The 17,516-nt window shown below is 36.5% G+C and overlaps 1 protein-coding gene across 1 annotated transcript in view; it reads right to left on the bottom strand.

Annotated features, from left to right (window-relative positions):
* LOC134823913 (sentrin-specific protease 1-like) overlaps positions 1-17,516 on the bottom strand; it is a 34,990-nt gene that overhangs the window by 4,418 nt on the left and 13,056 nt on the right. Inside the window, exons 2-5 of the mRNA XM_063835513.1 lie at positions 1,708-1,848; positions 1,436-1,500; positions 1,078-1,163; positions 661-876 (exon numbers count right to left, since the gene is read on the bottom strand). Coding sequence (XP_063691583.1) covers positions 661-876; positions 1,078-1,163; positions 1,436-1,500; positions 1,708-1,775 — 435 coding nt within the window. The 5' untranslated portion in view covers positions 1,776-1,848. The remainder of the gene's footprint in view (positions 1-660; positions 877-1,077; positions 1,164-1,435; positions 1,501-1,707; positions 1,849-17,516) is intronic.

Below are 17,516 nucleotides of genomic sequence, written 5' to 3' on the forward strand. Positions count from 1 at the left end.
ATAACCTCTTGCTCCTTCATAAAATAAACTTCATTGGATCTAATCAACTGACTGAAGTTACGGAATTTATAAATTTAAAAAAAACTAGTTCATAACGTCTATTGTTCTGATCCAAGTTTTAGAATATTCCCCCGAGATAATTTGACCTTTAACAGGAATTGCTCGCTGTATCGACTTTTGTGAACATCTGTTAAAGATCGAATTATCGCGCAGACCATTTTTAAACTTAGATAATTTTGATAATAACAATAGAAGTTATAAACTGGTTTAAATCTGTGAAAAGAAATTATTAATTTAGTAGGTTTTATCACGTGTCAAATTATTAGACCGAAAGAAGAATATTCCAAGAAGAATATTCCAGCAGTTTTTGTTTAGCAACAAATGGACCGTAGTTAATCATCATTTGCCAACTAATTTCGATTTTTTACATTATTTGTTGTTATAAAAATGCTCATGCTTGTCAGCTATACACTATTGAGAAAAAAAAACTCATCAGGGACATAGCTTTCAACAAAGAAGCACAGGTGCGAAAATTGTTACTCTTCCCAATAAATTTGCGCCATTTTTGGATGGCGATTGCATTGACGAAACTGGTGAAAATCGAGATTTTTTGAATATTATTGACAAGAAACTTCTACTATGGAAAAAACTAAAACTAACCTGCTCCAACTGGATAACATCACGAATGGTGGACTTGCTGATGACATGTTTACGAAGCGCGAGGCGCTGTTCTGATACTGACAGAGGTTGTGGGGTGGTTTGCACGGACTGAGTTGAAGTGGACACTGTTCTCGGTGGGGCGGCGGTGTTCTCTGATTCTGGTGCTGCTCGGCTATCCGAGCTGGTGGGTTCTTCTGATGTGGTTGCAGCTGCTGTCTGCAATGGTGGAATGTTTATTAAAAACATTTAATTAAATCTATGAATCAATTTAATCAAATACAGTATGTTCGACGTTTGTAGACAGCTAATTTAAGAATAGACAAATTATTTCAGAGACTAAATTAAGGAGACATGATACATGCAACAAGATATCACGAACTAAGAGTAACAGAAATAGAATGGAACGTTGAACATTACCTGTGGGATTGGTGCTAAAGGGGCAGCCATCAACCGTTTTGTTATGGATAAAACTGTTGTGATGGGGGCTGTGATAATGCTATACGCTGAAAGGTGGAAATCTTTAATATAATCAACTTGATACGTTTGTGTGCTCATCGGTAGAATCTAACTAGTAGAATTACAACCCAAAGCAATGGTAAAAGTAACAAAATTTGGTTGCTAATTTCTAATTGATAGTAAAACTTTCGACGGCAAAACTTTCGAACAGTTATTTCCTACCAAGGAGCAATCTGGGTTACTTGTTCTAAAGCTCTATTAAACTTTTGTACAGATTAGTAACGAGGTTATTACAGAAATCATTCAGTTGGACACTTACCATAATCAAGTTTTAATCGTTTTTGGGGCGTTTGTGTTGAGCTCACAATTTCTTCTGGGTCTTCGCTGTAAAGAAAGGAAGTAAGTTAATAGTGACAGAAAGACAAGCAAACAGGGAAAATGTAATCAAGATATATCCGTAGTCTCTAATTTTTCCAGACAAAATTATGTTTGTAAACAACTAGGTCCAAAAATAGGACTAAATAATTACATCAAATATAATTACCTATCTGATTAAATATGATATTGTAAAATTAGGAAAAGATTCTATACCTGACAGACTCAGTTCTCCGCCTTTTCAAAGTACTGAGAAAATTAAGGCGATTACTTAGGAATTGCATCTTATCTCCATTGAGACATGACCGTAGGAGTTAAACTCTGTGAACTTCACATGTTTGTAGTTTCATGCTAGCTAAATGGTTTGTGATATATTAGAAATAAAGATAAAGGGAGCTTAACTTCAAGATACGATCTCGTTGAATCTCGAAGTTCAATTAGCTACCATAATTTAACTGATATATTCTAGAAGTACCAACAAAATGGGTTTGTGCAGTCAAACAGATATAAAGATTTTTACCTTACTACTGCATTCTATATCGAAAGTAACATCCAGGTATGGGTTGTGAAATTTGGATACATTAAACCTGTTTACATTACCAGGATATATTTAATTTAATTTCTGCATATTATATATATTTTATTCTGCAAAAAAGAAGGCTATATATACTATGTCTCACTGAAGCTTTGCCATTTTAGAGGTACTGTGGAAACCTGCACCCTTTAAAGAAATATGATGGATAACAATTTTACTGTTAGTTTTCCTGCACTAGATGCAAGGAACGATACTGGTAAGAGTTACCTTCATCAAGATCAGGTGCTGGAAATTGGGAAAAGGTCATTTAAACCTTTTGCTCCATTGATTACAGGAGGCTCAGGACCAAGCTTCACCAAGGCCAAGGTAGCAGCCAACATTTCAGAAAAAACGAGGGGTGCAGAATGCTTGTGTAATTGGCATTATGAAAACTAGACTGTTTTTCTCTACTTAAGAGTGTCCCCTGCTTAATTAATGCAGGTGTTCTGTGCTGATTGGGTTCATATTTGGCTCTAACAGAGCTGCTGACTAGCTAGCATGCAGCTGAGTACCAGGCACCCACTCATTTTGTGAGGTGAACAGCTGATCCCAGGAGCTGACTAGATCCTGCAGCTGTTGACAGAGTGGATCACATGATCACATCGCAGCTCCTGAATGAGTTGAACCTTGACATTTTGGGTCGATTAAGTTTTAGATTTTGAACACAATGCACTCATTTTAAACAGGAAAATGTGCCTGCCTAAATGTCTTAAGTTTAGGATGGTGAAGTCCTTCACATAGGAACTTAATGGACACGAGAGTCTTTCATTTAAATGCCCCATTACATTAAAAAAGATCACAGAATGCACTGTACCAAAAAAAAAGCAAAAAAGAAGAAAAACCAGTACATGAACAGAGTGCTACAATAATTGGAGAACTAAGTAGGAGTCTAAGCAGTAAGCACTAAGCATCACGATAGAAGAGTAACCTAGAAGAACAAGGAAGTGTATTTTGTATAAACATAGTTTGAATTAGTAATATATTTTAGGAAGTAAAGACTTTTAGTTCAGGTATTATTTAGTGATATTTTAGTGTAGTAGTTTTAGATAGTAGTTAGTTAGTAGTTAGTTTATAGTGGGAATCGGGTACAGGGTCTAGGGAGGTTAGTGAGAGTCAGTTGAGTGTTTTATATTCTAGTGTTAATTTTATTAACACAAACCATTTCAGTTTAATTGATTATAATTCCGTGTTTTATTTTGTATTTTAATATCCACAATATTAGTGTATTGATAGGTATTGAATAGGTCAAGTAAGGAGCAGGAACAAACCATTGAGGAAAAGTAAAGTAAAGTAAAGAAAAAAAAAGAACACAAAGATGGGTAGCGAGCGTATACCAGTGTTAAACGATGCCACGGACTATGGACGTTGGAAGAAGGAAGTCAATATATGGCTCCTCGGAACACAGGGGGGGGGGGGGCAATGACTACCAATGGAGACTTTTGGGGACTAATGGGGACTAAAAATCATGGGGACTAGAGGTCAACTCGTTGACGTAATTCACCATTTGTCCCCATAATTTTTGACAGTTATTTATGGTTTTCAAGTTAGTTTAATAACGATACGATCGAGATGTTTTGTCCAAGATAAGAGTAGGATAAATCTAAATGGGGACTAATGGAGACTAATGGGGACTAAAAATCATCTAAATGGGGACTAATGGAGACTTTTGGGGACTAAAAATCATGGGGACTCGGGGTAAAATCGTTGACGTAATTCCCCAAGTCCCCAAAAGAAGTCATTGCCCCCCCCCCCCCCCCCCCCCCCCCCCCCCCCCGAACACAGTCTAAAGAGGCACAACAGGCGGCCAGATTGATAGGATTTATGTCTGGATAGGCTCACAAGGCGGCAATACAGATTCCTCCTGAAGAACTGGGAACTGTAGCAAAGATGACAACATAATTGGAGAAACTCTTCTTGAAAGATGATATGCAATGTTTGTTTCAAGCTATAGAAGAATTTTGAGCTGTACAACTGCTCTAAAGAAACTTTTATTGACGAATACATCTGCATCAACAAATTTAATCCAGTGTTCTCGGCCCACAGGTTCCTCCTATTAAACAATTTTGATTTTGGTTAATGTGTGCTGACTCCACCACCTATGTATTTAACCTAATATTTAGTGTATTACAGGTAGACATTGACTTAAGTAGGTATTTTTCTCTTAAGGTAGATATTAAGAATTTGGTAAATTTCTTAATTGTAAGACTATTTCCATTATTGAGACGTTTTTAATATTTAATTTAAGAGGGTTTTTTTATAGGACTGGTTCACAGTGTGAACAGATTCCAGATTTATATATTTTTAAAGTGATATATTTAATAAATGATTAAAAGAACCAATTTTAAAGTTGCCATAGTAAAGCCTTTAGGTCCAAAAATATACCCATTATGCTCACTTAAAAACAACTCTAAATCAGTAAGCTGCCACTCTATTAATGCACCACACCGCTCCCTCCACTGCACTATAATGTATTAGATTTTATTAATTAATAAAATTGAATTTGATAAATTATTAACGTAGATGGAAAAATATATTTATTTAAATTATTTTTCTATTTAGTGCAATGATATTTTGTAGACACTTGTGATGATGTTATGTCATAATCTTTACTTACTTACTTACTTACTGAACTTGTTTACTCTGTAATAAATGGCATAGAATCGAATTTTTGTTTAAAACTGAATTTTGTTTAACTGATCAGAGAGTTTGAACAGAGATACAAGCGCTTCTACAAAGAAGCTTATATGAAGACGGGATAAAAGCTTGCAAGTTACTTCACCAAGCAAATCTAACATCTGAACAGAAAAGACTCATAAGAGCAACTAAAGAAAAAAATCACGTATGAAGGCATGGTTAAAGCTCTGAAACGAACTTTTGGAGATGGTTCTGGAATAATAAGTAGTTCCAGCAATGATCAGGGAAAGAGCACAAATCCTTACTTCTCAGAAGCAAGTTCTAATTCTAGTGGTATAAAAAATCAAACAAGAACCGGTATTTTATACTAAAAGTAAAGATTCTTACCACAGCAGCAGCTCAGCTAGTGACAGAATTGGATATTGTTCGTCTGGTGGTGACAAGAGAAGCCAGCATAGTAATACAAGTGACGGAGAACAAGAAAATGAAGAGAATGTTCTGTATTTCCAAGGTGGTAAATACCAAAAGATAAGAAATACACAAATACCAGCAAAACAATCCTATCAAAGACCAGCAGAGCAATCCTACCAAAGACCCAACTCGTAAGAGCGACATTTTCAAAGACAAAGACCTACTGGACAATCCTACCAAAGACAAAGTCCTAACTACTACCAGCAAGAACGTTTTATGAATAACGCAGAAAAATTCTAGAAAATCCTGTCTAATATGTGAATCATCAGAACAGTGAATAAAGCACTGTTGGGACACAGGGGCAAGTTCTACTGTCTGTGGAAAACAATGGTTAAAGATTTATGAAGAATCATTATCACAAAAGAAACATCTACTCAACTGGTGACGCTACCAGTAAAAATGTTTGATAGAAACTTCATTCTAAAGACTTATGTAGTAAATAGTGAAATACCGTTGTTACTCTATAAAGACAAATGATGAATGAGTTTCGTTATGTTATTGACATGAGGTCTGAGGAAAAAAAAGTGTTTGCAATTGCAATGGGATGATGATGAAATTTTTTTAAAATAACTGGCTACAATGAGCATTTTAATAACAATAAATAGTAGAGATCAAAAACTTTAATTTCCAATAGAGAAATTTATAGAAACACACCTTACAAATTTTACCCTGCTAACAGCTACCTTACTCGGGAATATTATAACCGGGATAAAGTGGTGGGTTTTGGAAGATTCCGCCATATTTTGGCAGTCATATAAAAAACCCGCCGACTCAGATTATGTGGTTCCAAGGGGGTGGTGATCATCATATTTTACCCGAAGTCTCATATGTGCTAGAGAAGACTTTTGAAGCAGTGGATGGAGGGCTGTAACTTTATTGGCGGTTGCTACCATAATTTCGTTATAAAAATCACAATTTGATTATAGAAATCAGATTTCAGGGTGGACCGTGATTCTCACTTCTCTTGCCCATGAATCAGTGAATCGTAGAGAAGAAAACAATTTATATGTTATAGAAGAAAACAAAAATAATAATATTATATATTATAATAATAATGTCTCTAAAGATTGATCGCTTCTTGTGTGCAGTGTGTAGACTAAAGAAAGAGGGAGTTTTTCCCGTTAAAGTAACTTGTGACCACATCCCGCTAGAAGTGAGTAAACTGTGCCACTATTTCATGGTCCACGGTGGATTGATTACTGGAGCAGTTGAAGATGCAAAGCCAATACGTTCCCCAATACCAAGCGGTGGGCAGGAAATTAAGCTCCGGCTGACCTTCAGAGCAGTAGCCCATTAGCGGACAAAATGAAAGTCTTGTTAAGACAACATTACCACTTCGAATTTGACGGTCAGTAGCTCAGGGGGATATCAATAATGATAATGGCGGGAACATTAGCGATAATGAGAATGAGAATACGCTTTAATGAAGATTTGACTTATTATTGCTTAGATTTATTTTCCTTTAAATAGACGTGTCTTTTTTTCTATTTCTGAGTAATTTCAATAACTGTAAATTGAAATAACTTCTTTAACAAGTAACAAAAACAGTAATTTCGGTTGAAAATTTGTGGACCTCTGAAAAAAACTTGAAAGGTCGGCCACCGGTAAATACATGACCGGGATAATTTGGCGGGTTTTGGGAAAGTCCGCCATATTTTTCCCGGTCATTAATTTTCCCAGTCATAAATTAACCCGCTATAATATTCCCGACTAAGGTATTAAAAAACATTAATAGTTAATCTAAACCATTACTACCCTTCAAAAATTAATAAAAATGTTTATGTAACAAAATATTGCAATGGGAGAGGAACCCATTTTAGATGTACCTCATTAGGACATTTAGTGGTGTCAATTCATGGAGAAGCGTTTATCCGCGTTAACCCTTGCAAGATAGTACAAATTGAAAAGAGCTCACAAACTGATGATGCACCAGAGATATAAATAGAGCAAAGACCTCACCCAAAGGCAAAGACTCATGGTTCTCATGAGAGTGAGGGAGAGAAAAGAACCCCTCAAAAGACAACGACCCAGTTCTACGAGACCGTGTATTATTCAGACTCAGAAGAAGAGGTAGTTTTAACATCTACTTCAGCAGTTAATGACGACATTAACACTGATCGACATACAATGGCGGTGTTTACTGAAAATAGTAAATGCAGATAAGAATAAGAAATTATCTGATAGCGATCGATTTAATTTTTCGAATCTGTTTTTGACCTGCGAAATGCGCGCAGTTTAGACGTTATATATTATGCAAAAATCAAAACAATTGAGCGTTTACAATTTAGTACAATCTAGCAGGAACCCGTATAATATAACCCTAAACGGTGTCAAGACTCAAAATACTAAAATAATTATTACCTATTTAATTGGCGTTTTTGACACCACTTGGGGGTCCAAATTTTCGGCTCTAAAATCATTATTCCCTGGCCAATTTTTTATTTTTTCATGCTGATTTGAAGGCCATTAAAGCATTTGACCCAGCCAAAAAAGTTCCAGTTGTATATCTTTTACGGTTTATGCGGAAAGTCGCGTTAAAGTTGATGCCGTGGTGTCAGTAAAATGGCACAGATATATATATATATATATTATGATTGGCTACTGGGACACGTCATACACACGGTTGGATTGTTAATTCGGTTGAAGTACCTTTACATCCATTATCACCATAATCTGAACACGATTTATTAAAAATTTGCAATATCGAAAACGAAAAATCTGAATAAACTGAAAATTTTAAAACTGAAAGCTGCACTCAATTGATGGAAGGCAAAAATTTACTCATAACTAGCAAGGTAATAACTACAAATGAACAGCAGATTTATAAATCTGCTGATAAAAATTAGATGAAAGACATGGTAACTGATAAGAGTTTGAAATTACACGTAAGCAGATAAATTGTCTAAAATTTCTGTCTCAAATCAAGTGTTGTCCTGAAATTGTTCAAGTGTTGTCCTGAAATTGTTTTCCTGAAATTGTTGTTTTCCTGAAGTTTATAGTGCATCATGAATTTAGGCTTGTTCGATCAAAGTTATATTAGGAGATATAATGAGGAAAATGAAAAAGTACAACAACAGAATCATCCAGGTGGAAAAAGGCACCTTTACCCCACTTATATACTCAACAAATGGCGGATGGGATCCACAAGCCACAAGATACCACAAGAGACTCGCTGAAAAACTATCCCAGAAGAGAGGAGAAGACTATGCGGCTATTATGTGTTACATGCGCACCAGGATTAGATTCTCAATCCTCAGGAGCACCCTGATAGCGGTCAGGGGTGAGAGAGGGAGACGGCAATCGTATACATTGCCAGTCAGTGTAACTTCGTTTAACTTGATACCTGCCACCATGGACTATGAATGTTTCTAGACACTATCCTTTTGATATTGAGATATTGGTATCTCAGATCACGTGTACATCGTTCCTTTTTTATGACACAGTAATTTATTGACACTCACAGCTATAATTTTAATCATTGAATCAGTATTTTTATCTGTGCTCTGCGTAATGCATCACATGAATCAGTTTTTTAATCTAATAACTTATTACACATTTGTGCTCTGCTTTAGCATCACTTGACTATTTAAAAAAAATTGTTTGTTCAGGCCATGACCTTGTAGTCAGCCAATTGGCCATTGCTATATTATGTGTATATTGTTTGAATATTCTATTATTGAATTATTAGGAGATATTAGGAAAATAGTTCGGTCGGCCGGAAGGGAGTCCAGACTGAGTGTGGTGTGGAGGCAGGATCACCGAGAGACTCGAGATGCTTGTGAGAGTAGTGTACTCATCTAACCGCCATCCAGTATGTGCCACCGGTAGAAATACATATATTATGATTGGCTACTGGGACACGTCATACACACGGTTGGATTGTTAATTCGGTTGAAGTACCTTTACATCCATTATCACCATAATCTGAACACGATTTATTAAAAATTTGCAATATCGAAAACGAAAAATCTGAATAAACTGAAAATTTTAAAACTGAAAGCTGCACTCAATTGATGGAAGGCAAAAATTTACTCATAACTAGCAAGGTAATAACTACAAATGAACAGCAGATTTATAAATCTGCTGATAAAAATTAGATGAAAGACATGGTAACTGATAAGAGTTTGAAATTACACGTAAGCAGATAAATTGTCTAAAATTTCTGTCTCAAATCAAGTTTATAGTGCATCATGAATTTAGGCTTGTTCGATCAAAGTTATATTAGGAGATATTAGGAAAATAGTTCGGTCGGCCGGAAGGGAGTCCAGACTGAGTGTGGTGTGGAGGCAGGATCACCGAGAGACTCGAGATGCTTGTGAGAGTAGTGTACTCATCTAACCGCCATCCAGTATGTGCCACCGGTAGAAATACATATATTATGATTGGCTACTGGGACACGTCATATATATATATCGTCTCGCTTTATATATAGTAAGATATATTATGCAAAAATCAAAACAATTGAGCGTTTACAATTTAGTAGAAAACGACATAAACAATAAATACTTTCAACTGTATTGACTTAATAATTAATTGATTTTTACAATTCATAACGATGTAAAATATTAAATAATAGTTCAAATTCTCAAACATCACAAATTTGTGACCCGGCTCTACTACTATATTTGTAGCGCAATGTTTTCATACGTTGTATGACCCGCCGCGGCGCGCGGTGGCCCATGTATCGTAGACACACTACACTTAGTGAAACGACAATAGGGGTCACGACGTGATCAGTGATACAAGCGTTAATTGAAGATGTCAATTCATGGCAGCTCGGCGCGGGACAGTAGCGCATCTCGCCGATCTAGCTGATTTAGCCGATCTAGCTGTGAGAAGCCTTATTGAGTGCGCGGCGCGGCACAGTAACGCATCGCGCTACAAATACAAGCGCGATCATGCACTACTCAACTGGGCCGCGCTGCATGCTGGCTTCACATCAAATAATGTTTGATCTTCTTTCACATTTCATGTTTCATGTTAGATCGGCGAAATGCACCAGTACTGTGCACTGGGACACGCCGAAATGCAAAGGATTGGCATTTGCTCTAACCAGAGCCCTCTCGCTTGCAGTAGCGCGCGACCGCCGTCGCGCCTATCTACTTGTGAAACAAGCGCGTCACGCAGTACGCGTAGACACATGGCTATGTGAAGATTGGCATCGTCAATTAACCGCTATACCTGGTTCATTATTGTCATACGTTGTATGACCCGCTGCGCACGAGTGCGCGGCCCCCTGTATTGTAGAAACGACAATGGGGGACAATGGGGGTCACTATATAATAGTTGATATTGGCAGTAGATTCTATTTGTAGCTAGCTTTTATATACTGCCGTTCCCTGAGAAAAGGCATTAATGATTAAATCAATTTTTCCGAAATTTTGAGATATTGTTGACGGATGTTACTCGTCTAAATTTCTTCGAAGTAGCGCGCGCCGCTTTCTTCTCGAAATGGCAAGTGCTACGAAGTAGCGCGCGCCGGGCCAGACGATTAACAATTAACAATGGTCAAAGATATTGGTACCAACATTTTCAGGAAAAGATTCTTTACAACTTAAGCTATAAATCAAGTTAAGAAAATATTGTTTTAACTGTCACCAAAAACAGTAAAAGAGAAAAAGCATTAAGTTCATTTGTTAAGCCTTCTCTGAGGGAACTTTTTCTGTTCCCTTATGAGATTCGTTGAGAAAAGGCATTAAGTACAAAACTAACTTTATTTGCAGTTTTTAAAATTTTTGGCCTATCACTTCCACAGTTTTAGTTATATCGAAACAATTTAATTAATTTGTACGTGGTCGTAAAAGCTGTCATTTGAAAACAACCCCCTTCAACAAACAAATTTAATTCATTTTTCTCGGGCCACAGGTTCCTCCTATTGAAAAATTTGTGATTTTGGTAAACGTGTGCTGACTCCACAACCTATGTATTTACCTAATATTTAGTGTACTACAGGTAGCAATTAATTAAGGTAGGTACTTTTCTTTTATCATTTATGTATTTATTAAGAATTTGGTAAATTTCTAAATTGTATGACTATTTTCATTATTGAGACGTGTTAATTTGTTTCACTAAATTTCACTAATATTTAATTGAGGAGGGTTTTTGTGGATTTTTCATAGGAATGGTTCACAGTATGAACAGATTCCAGATTTATATATTTTTAAACTGATAAACAAATGATTAAAAGAATCAATTTTAAATTCGCCATATGGTATAGCCTTTAGATCCAAAAATGTACCCATAATGCTCACTTAAAGACAACTCTAAATCAGTAGGCTGTCACTCTATTAATGCACCACACCGCTCCCTCCACTCCTCGTAGGTTATAAAATAAATTCCACAATCCTATTAATTTTGTATCGTGATGGAGACCGGTGTCCATACATTATACAAAACATTTACTAGGTTGCCGTTTGGTGTGAGCAATAGCGAACAGCACGCACACTCCTTTGCCCCGTCAACCTATATTTAATATATTCAAAGAGTGACAGCCATACTACACATTGAATTAGGATTCCATTAAATATCAAATTGATTTATTGTAAACTTGTTTATGGTTTATTCTGTAATAAATGGCATAAAATTGAAATTTTTGTTAAACTGAAATTTTTGTTTCATGTTTAACTGATCAGCTTTGACGGGTGTTACTCGTCTAAATTTCTTCGAAGTAACGCGCGCCGCGATGGGAAGTGCTACGAAGTAGCGCGCGCCGGGCCAAATCATTAACAATGGTCAAGATCAGCTCAGCAAGCAAAAAATTTTGGTCTATGAAATATGAATGGTATAGCGAAGTTAGCTATTAACTCCATGGTAGAATGGCTGTGCCCATACTGCTTCGTTGCACCAGTATCAACACTGAAGAAACATAAAGTTGAATTTTGTTACAGCTGCAGGAATACAAGGGCATTGCAACAGGCCAACTCAGATTTTGAACCATCTTCAGCTGTTAAGAATCTTGAAACTGTTGTGGCATTAATTGCATGATCACAATGTCAATCCTTCGCAGCTCGGCGCGGCCCAGTAGTACATCGCGCTATATGATTTGTGGTACTTACCTCGGGTCAGTGCACAGTGCCAGCTTTACTCCGAAAAAATTTAGACAAGTCAACAAGAAAACAAAAAATTTTCAAGAAAACAAATTTTTTTTATTTAAATTGCAATTATAGCAACAATTTGAAAAACTTTAAAGTTCTTCTATTACCATGGAATATACTACGGGTATGGTGACTTGGGCTATTGAGTTGTTAAGTAGATTAAGATTGGTAAACCTGCACTTGCATTGTATTTATAAAACCTAAAAATTAGGCTTCACGGTAAAATGGAGAAGCAGGCTGATCTTGGAGAGAGCAGACCGTAAAGTTTACGCACCCACCAGGGCTACCTACCTACCCCAGTTGTTCTTTTTGGTTTATCAGCTTGTATTGATATATTTATGGACCCCAAGTCACCACACTAAGAAGGAGTATGTAAAATAAAATAAGTTAAGTTAATATCATCATATCAGTTTAAAACAGTAAAAGTTAAGTTGAGGATTGAATTTCCTAGTTAATTTAATGGTTCAAACGTTTGGGAGTATAATAATGTTGGTATTTGTATCTGCTGCAGCAATAATATCGATGTCATTTGTCTAGAAAATTTTCGCCACTTTGGGTCGGCAATTTGGTGAGTGAGTGATGAACTGGTTTGGTCTGTGACTGAGTGAGGGGCGATGTGAAAGTTGTGGTAAGTCCAGATGTTATTATTGTTGATGGATTGGGATCCCAGGATGATACTTTTACAGCGTAATTTAACCAAAGATACAGAGGTAGTGAGGATTTTCCCATTCTCATTTAGAATCCGTTTATGTATGCTATTCCACAATTTGGAGGCTATATAAAGAAACGTGTTGGTTTTTCTTGGGAGGATTATGACATTGCTTGTATCACGTTTTGATGAGTCTATAGTACAATACAACGAGTATGGAGTGCGAAATTTCATGATTCGAAATATCTCAGATATACAGTGGTATTTGTACAAGTTTTGAACAGTGAGCAATTTTAGTCGATTAAAAATGGGCTTGGTGTGCTCTTTTTCGAAAAAAGCAGCTCCTAACCTCTGTTTTGTATAAGGTCTGGCTCGTGCACAAGTGGCATGTTTGTCGAGGTATGCATTTAGGTCTCCAAAAAGGATTCTTATACAACGTTTCTGAGTTATGAACAGCTTATTGTTTGGTTGATCTTTGAGGGCTGAGCCCCAAACACTTATTCCGTAAGCAAGATGTGATTCCAATAATGCAGAGTAAATTTTTTGGTAGTGTTCCCCTGGAACTGAATGTTTAATCCTGTTAGGTGCTCCTGGAGTGGATCTAATTTTTTTTCTAAGATATTCTATATGTGGGCCCCAGCTAAGTTTTTCATCAATTACTACACCAAGAAATTTGGTGTTGCTAACCTTGACAATTTTGTGTCCATTTATAAATATTCCTTGTGATTTGTCATATTCATTGGCATACGGCCTAACCCTGGCGCAGGTTTCATCAGATTCGTATGCAGGTAGCAGCATTTAGACATATTTATATGTAAGAGATTACTTCTCATGAATTTGCATACCAAATCAAGAACTTTATTATTTGTATTATGTGTCAAGGCAGCCCGATATCTTGTAGGGACGGTCAATATTTAAAACAAATGTTTAACGAGTGCCATTTTTTAATAACCCGTTATCCTGCGGACCTACCAACTGCTTCCAGTGCAAGTGTTTGAATTTTTCTACTTAATGAGGATTCCAAAGGATGGAGCGGTAAAGCCTACTTTGAACCATAGTTTTATATAAAAGATTCGTGACAGTGTTAACGGGGTTCTTCTCTTGTATTATTTTGGGAACAACGGAAACAACAGTTTAGGAGAAGTGGTTTAAAATAAAACTAAAACTAACTTTTACAACACAAAACATCTGTATTTATATTACCTGCCGTGCAGGTCTTAATAACTATTTTGACGTCACACTAATGTTAGTGCACGAGCTGACCGGGGTTAAATGAGGCTTAGTCCACCTGCTATGGTCATGTGACCTAGGTCACATGACTTACAACCAATGGACGGCTGCCCCACCTATTGTTGGACCAATCGTAAAATTCGCGAATATTCTGCACCCATATTTTAGAACGGCAATGTTGACAGGTCACGATTGACCGGTCACAATTGATGAACCACCTGTTCCCATGTCACTATCATCTAATCCTATAACCTAACATACCTCCTTTTTTTAATAATAATTTTATTCTATTTAATACTTTTTTATATGTTTCGTGTTTAGAGGAATAAAATTATTAACTGAATCTTTACAACATGTATTTTACAATGCAACAAAATTTTAGTCTTAATACGACATTTGGCTATATTAGTATTATTCATAAACTTTTTAAAGCTGTAACAAGCCAACTCAATTGTTGGACCTTATCACTCACTATCAGACCGTCACAGCATGCGGTCACTCGAGAAACACCTATCGATATTTTTACTGCACATTTCACATACACTTACTGTGTACTTCACTTAAATTCACTGTGCATTTCACTCAAATTTACCGTGTCTTTCACTGTTCATTTCACTTACACCAGACACCTACTGTGTTTTTCACTTAAATCTACTGTGTCATACTGGAATCTCACTGGAACAAACGATCACACGCCTCGTTCAAAATGCTAAACAACTCTAGTTCCTAGTTATATGAACTAACTTTAACTTAGCTCCAAGTCAAGCATCAACATATCATTAACTTGAAATAGCATAATAATACTTGAAAAAATGACAAAAATTTGAGGTTGGGCCATGTTATACGAAAAATTTTCAAATGATAACCTTAGTTTCTACTACGTGGACTGTATCATTAAAATGTTGAACATTATGAAACTCGTAAAATTATTATAAAATTTTGTTAAAATTTTAGATAAATCTATTCATGATTTCGTAGCAAAAAAATAAGATTCACAATTTTTTGAAATTTTTTGAAATCTCCAAAATTTTCAGCTCTCGTGTTGATTTTGATAAAAATTTTTAATATTTCTTCTCAGATAGGCTTTAAAAATTAAAAGGTTAAAAAATATACCTCTTTTCATCTCAACTCTTTCGTTTATATCCAGTAGATTAAAGTAGCACTAGATTGTCCGAGTAATCAACCGTTTGTAGTCAGCTTATCCGTTCTCCACACCCCTCTGTCACTATGTTCCTATCGTAGGTTGATTTCACCACTATAGATACCATGGATTGAGTCCCACTTTAAGTTTACAGGATCTCGGGGAAACATCAGATCTGGGTTACCTCCCAGCAAGGACTTGATATCTGGGTTACCTCCCAGTAAAGACTTACTCTGGGTTACCTCACAGCAAGGACTTTATCTGGGTTACCTCCCAGTAAGGACTTTATCTGGGTTACCTCCCAGCAAGGACTGTTATCTGGGTTACCTCCCAGCAAGGACTTTTATCTGGGTTACCTCCCAGCAAGGACTTGATATCTGGGTTACCTCCCAGCAAGGACTTGATATCTGGGTTACCTCCCAGTAAAGACTTAATCTGGGTTACCTCACAGCAAGGACTTTATCTAGAACCAGGATCTCAGTTGTCCGTTGTTACCTTTTCTCAAAATCATTTATTCTGCAGTAAGGCGTAATTGTAGTAGCCTTCAGCAGCAAGATGTCCCAACGTCGGTCGTAATCCTCGTCGCCAATGTTAAGGGGGTTCTTCTCTTGTATTATTTTGGGAACAACGGAAACAACAGTGTAAAATCCGGATTGGAGTATTATTTATGAGTCGCATTGTTGTAATGTATTCTGGGTAAAATTATCTTTATCCCGGTTGTTGCGACAAGTAAAAATGCTCTTATTAGGGAAAGGAGATTACTCGACGTTTCAATGTAACTACATCGTATTCATGATCTAAAAACAAGTGTTAAAAATTCAAAACGTAAAAAACATATATCTGAGGCAAAATTTGTGTACATTAATTTATTTTTAATCAATCAACTTTATCCAAAAATTCGATACAAAAAAGTCATAACAAAATTCATAACAAAATTAGTTTATACGACGACAAACTTTTATAGTAAATACTGTACATTCCTAAAACTACTACTAAATATACTACACATGATACAGAAGCATGGAGTGCTACAACGGTGAACAGGTGCATGATGTGAAGTGTGTAGGTATGTATCTAGTGTGGAGTGAAAATGGCGGGAATCGTACTGACCAATGAGAAGTGTGAAACGTGGGAGCCTAATATGGTTTGATTGATGTTATAAGGGTTAGTGTGTTGAATAGAAGGCGGAAGTGTGCGTGTGTGAGATGTGAAACAACAGTTTAGGAGAAGTGGTTTAAAATAAAACTAAAACTAACTTTTACAACACAAAACATCTGTATTTATATTACCTGCCGTGCAGGTCTTAATAACTATTTTGACGTCACACTAATGTTAGTGCACGAGCTGACCGGGGTTAAATGAGGCTTAGTCCACCTGCTATGGTCATGTGACCTAGGTCACATGACTTACAACCAATGGACGGCTGCCCCACCTATTGTTGGACCAATCGTAAAATTCGCGAATATTCTGCACCCATATTTTAGAACGGCAATGTTGACAGGTCACGATTGACCGGTCACAATTGATGAACCACCTGTTCCCATGTCACTATCATCTAATCCTATAACCTAACAACAGTTTGATCTTTTTAAAAAGTGCCAATTACTTATACTATACTATACCCATCCACGAGGCTATATTCTTAGCATTATGGGTTGTACATTGTAGCGCGATGCACTACTGGGCTGCGCATCAAATAATGTTTCTCGCAACAACTTCGGTAGATCGGTGAGATACACCACTGGGCCTCGCCGAGCTGCGAAGGATTGACATCGTGAATCAACATTTTGGGCAATAATTCCTACGCGGGTAGTCCATTGGCAGTCTTTGTGCTTTGGTTCGATTAACTCCCAAATATTTCATATTGCTTGAGGGGAATAAGTGGATTTTCTTTTGTCCTTGATCAGAAAGCAATGAGGTTCTTATTGTTATCGAAAGATTAATTATTTGAACTTGTGTTCCTATATTGATTCTTTCATTGAAATTTCTATCTAATCAGCCCATTCTCCATGGTGATGTGCCCTCTTCAACTTCATGCATACCATCCAAAACATACTGTTGAGGATCCATTAACAAGGTTTAACAATTAACATATCTGTTGACCATCATTGTGACCTGACCTTGGTTTAAAAAATAATAGAAACGACCGTTTCATTTTATCAATATGTTACATATTCTGACTATCAGTAATGACACAGATCACCTGCTGCGCGACGTAATCTTTGTATGTCT

This window comes from Bolinopsis microptera, chromosome 1 (assembly GCF_026151205.1).
Source record: "Bolinopsis microptera isolate Bmic1 chromosome 1, MBARI_Bmic_1.0, whole genome shotgun sequence".
In the NCBI taxonomy this organism is placed as follows: Eukaryota; Metazoa; Ctenophora; class Tentaculata; order Lobata; family Bolinopsidae; genus Bolinopsis; species Bolinopsis microptera.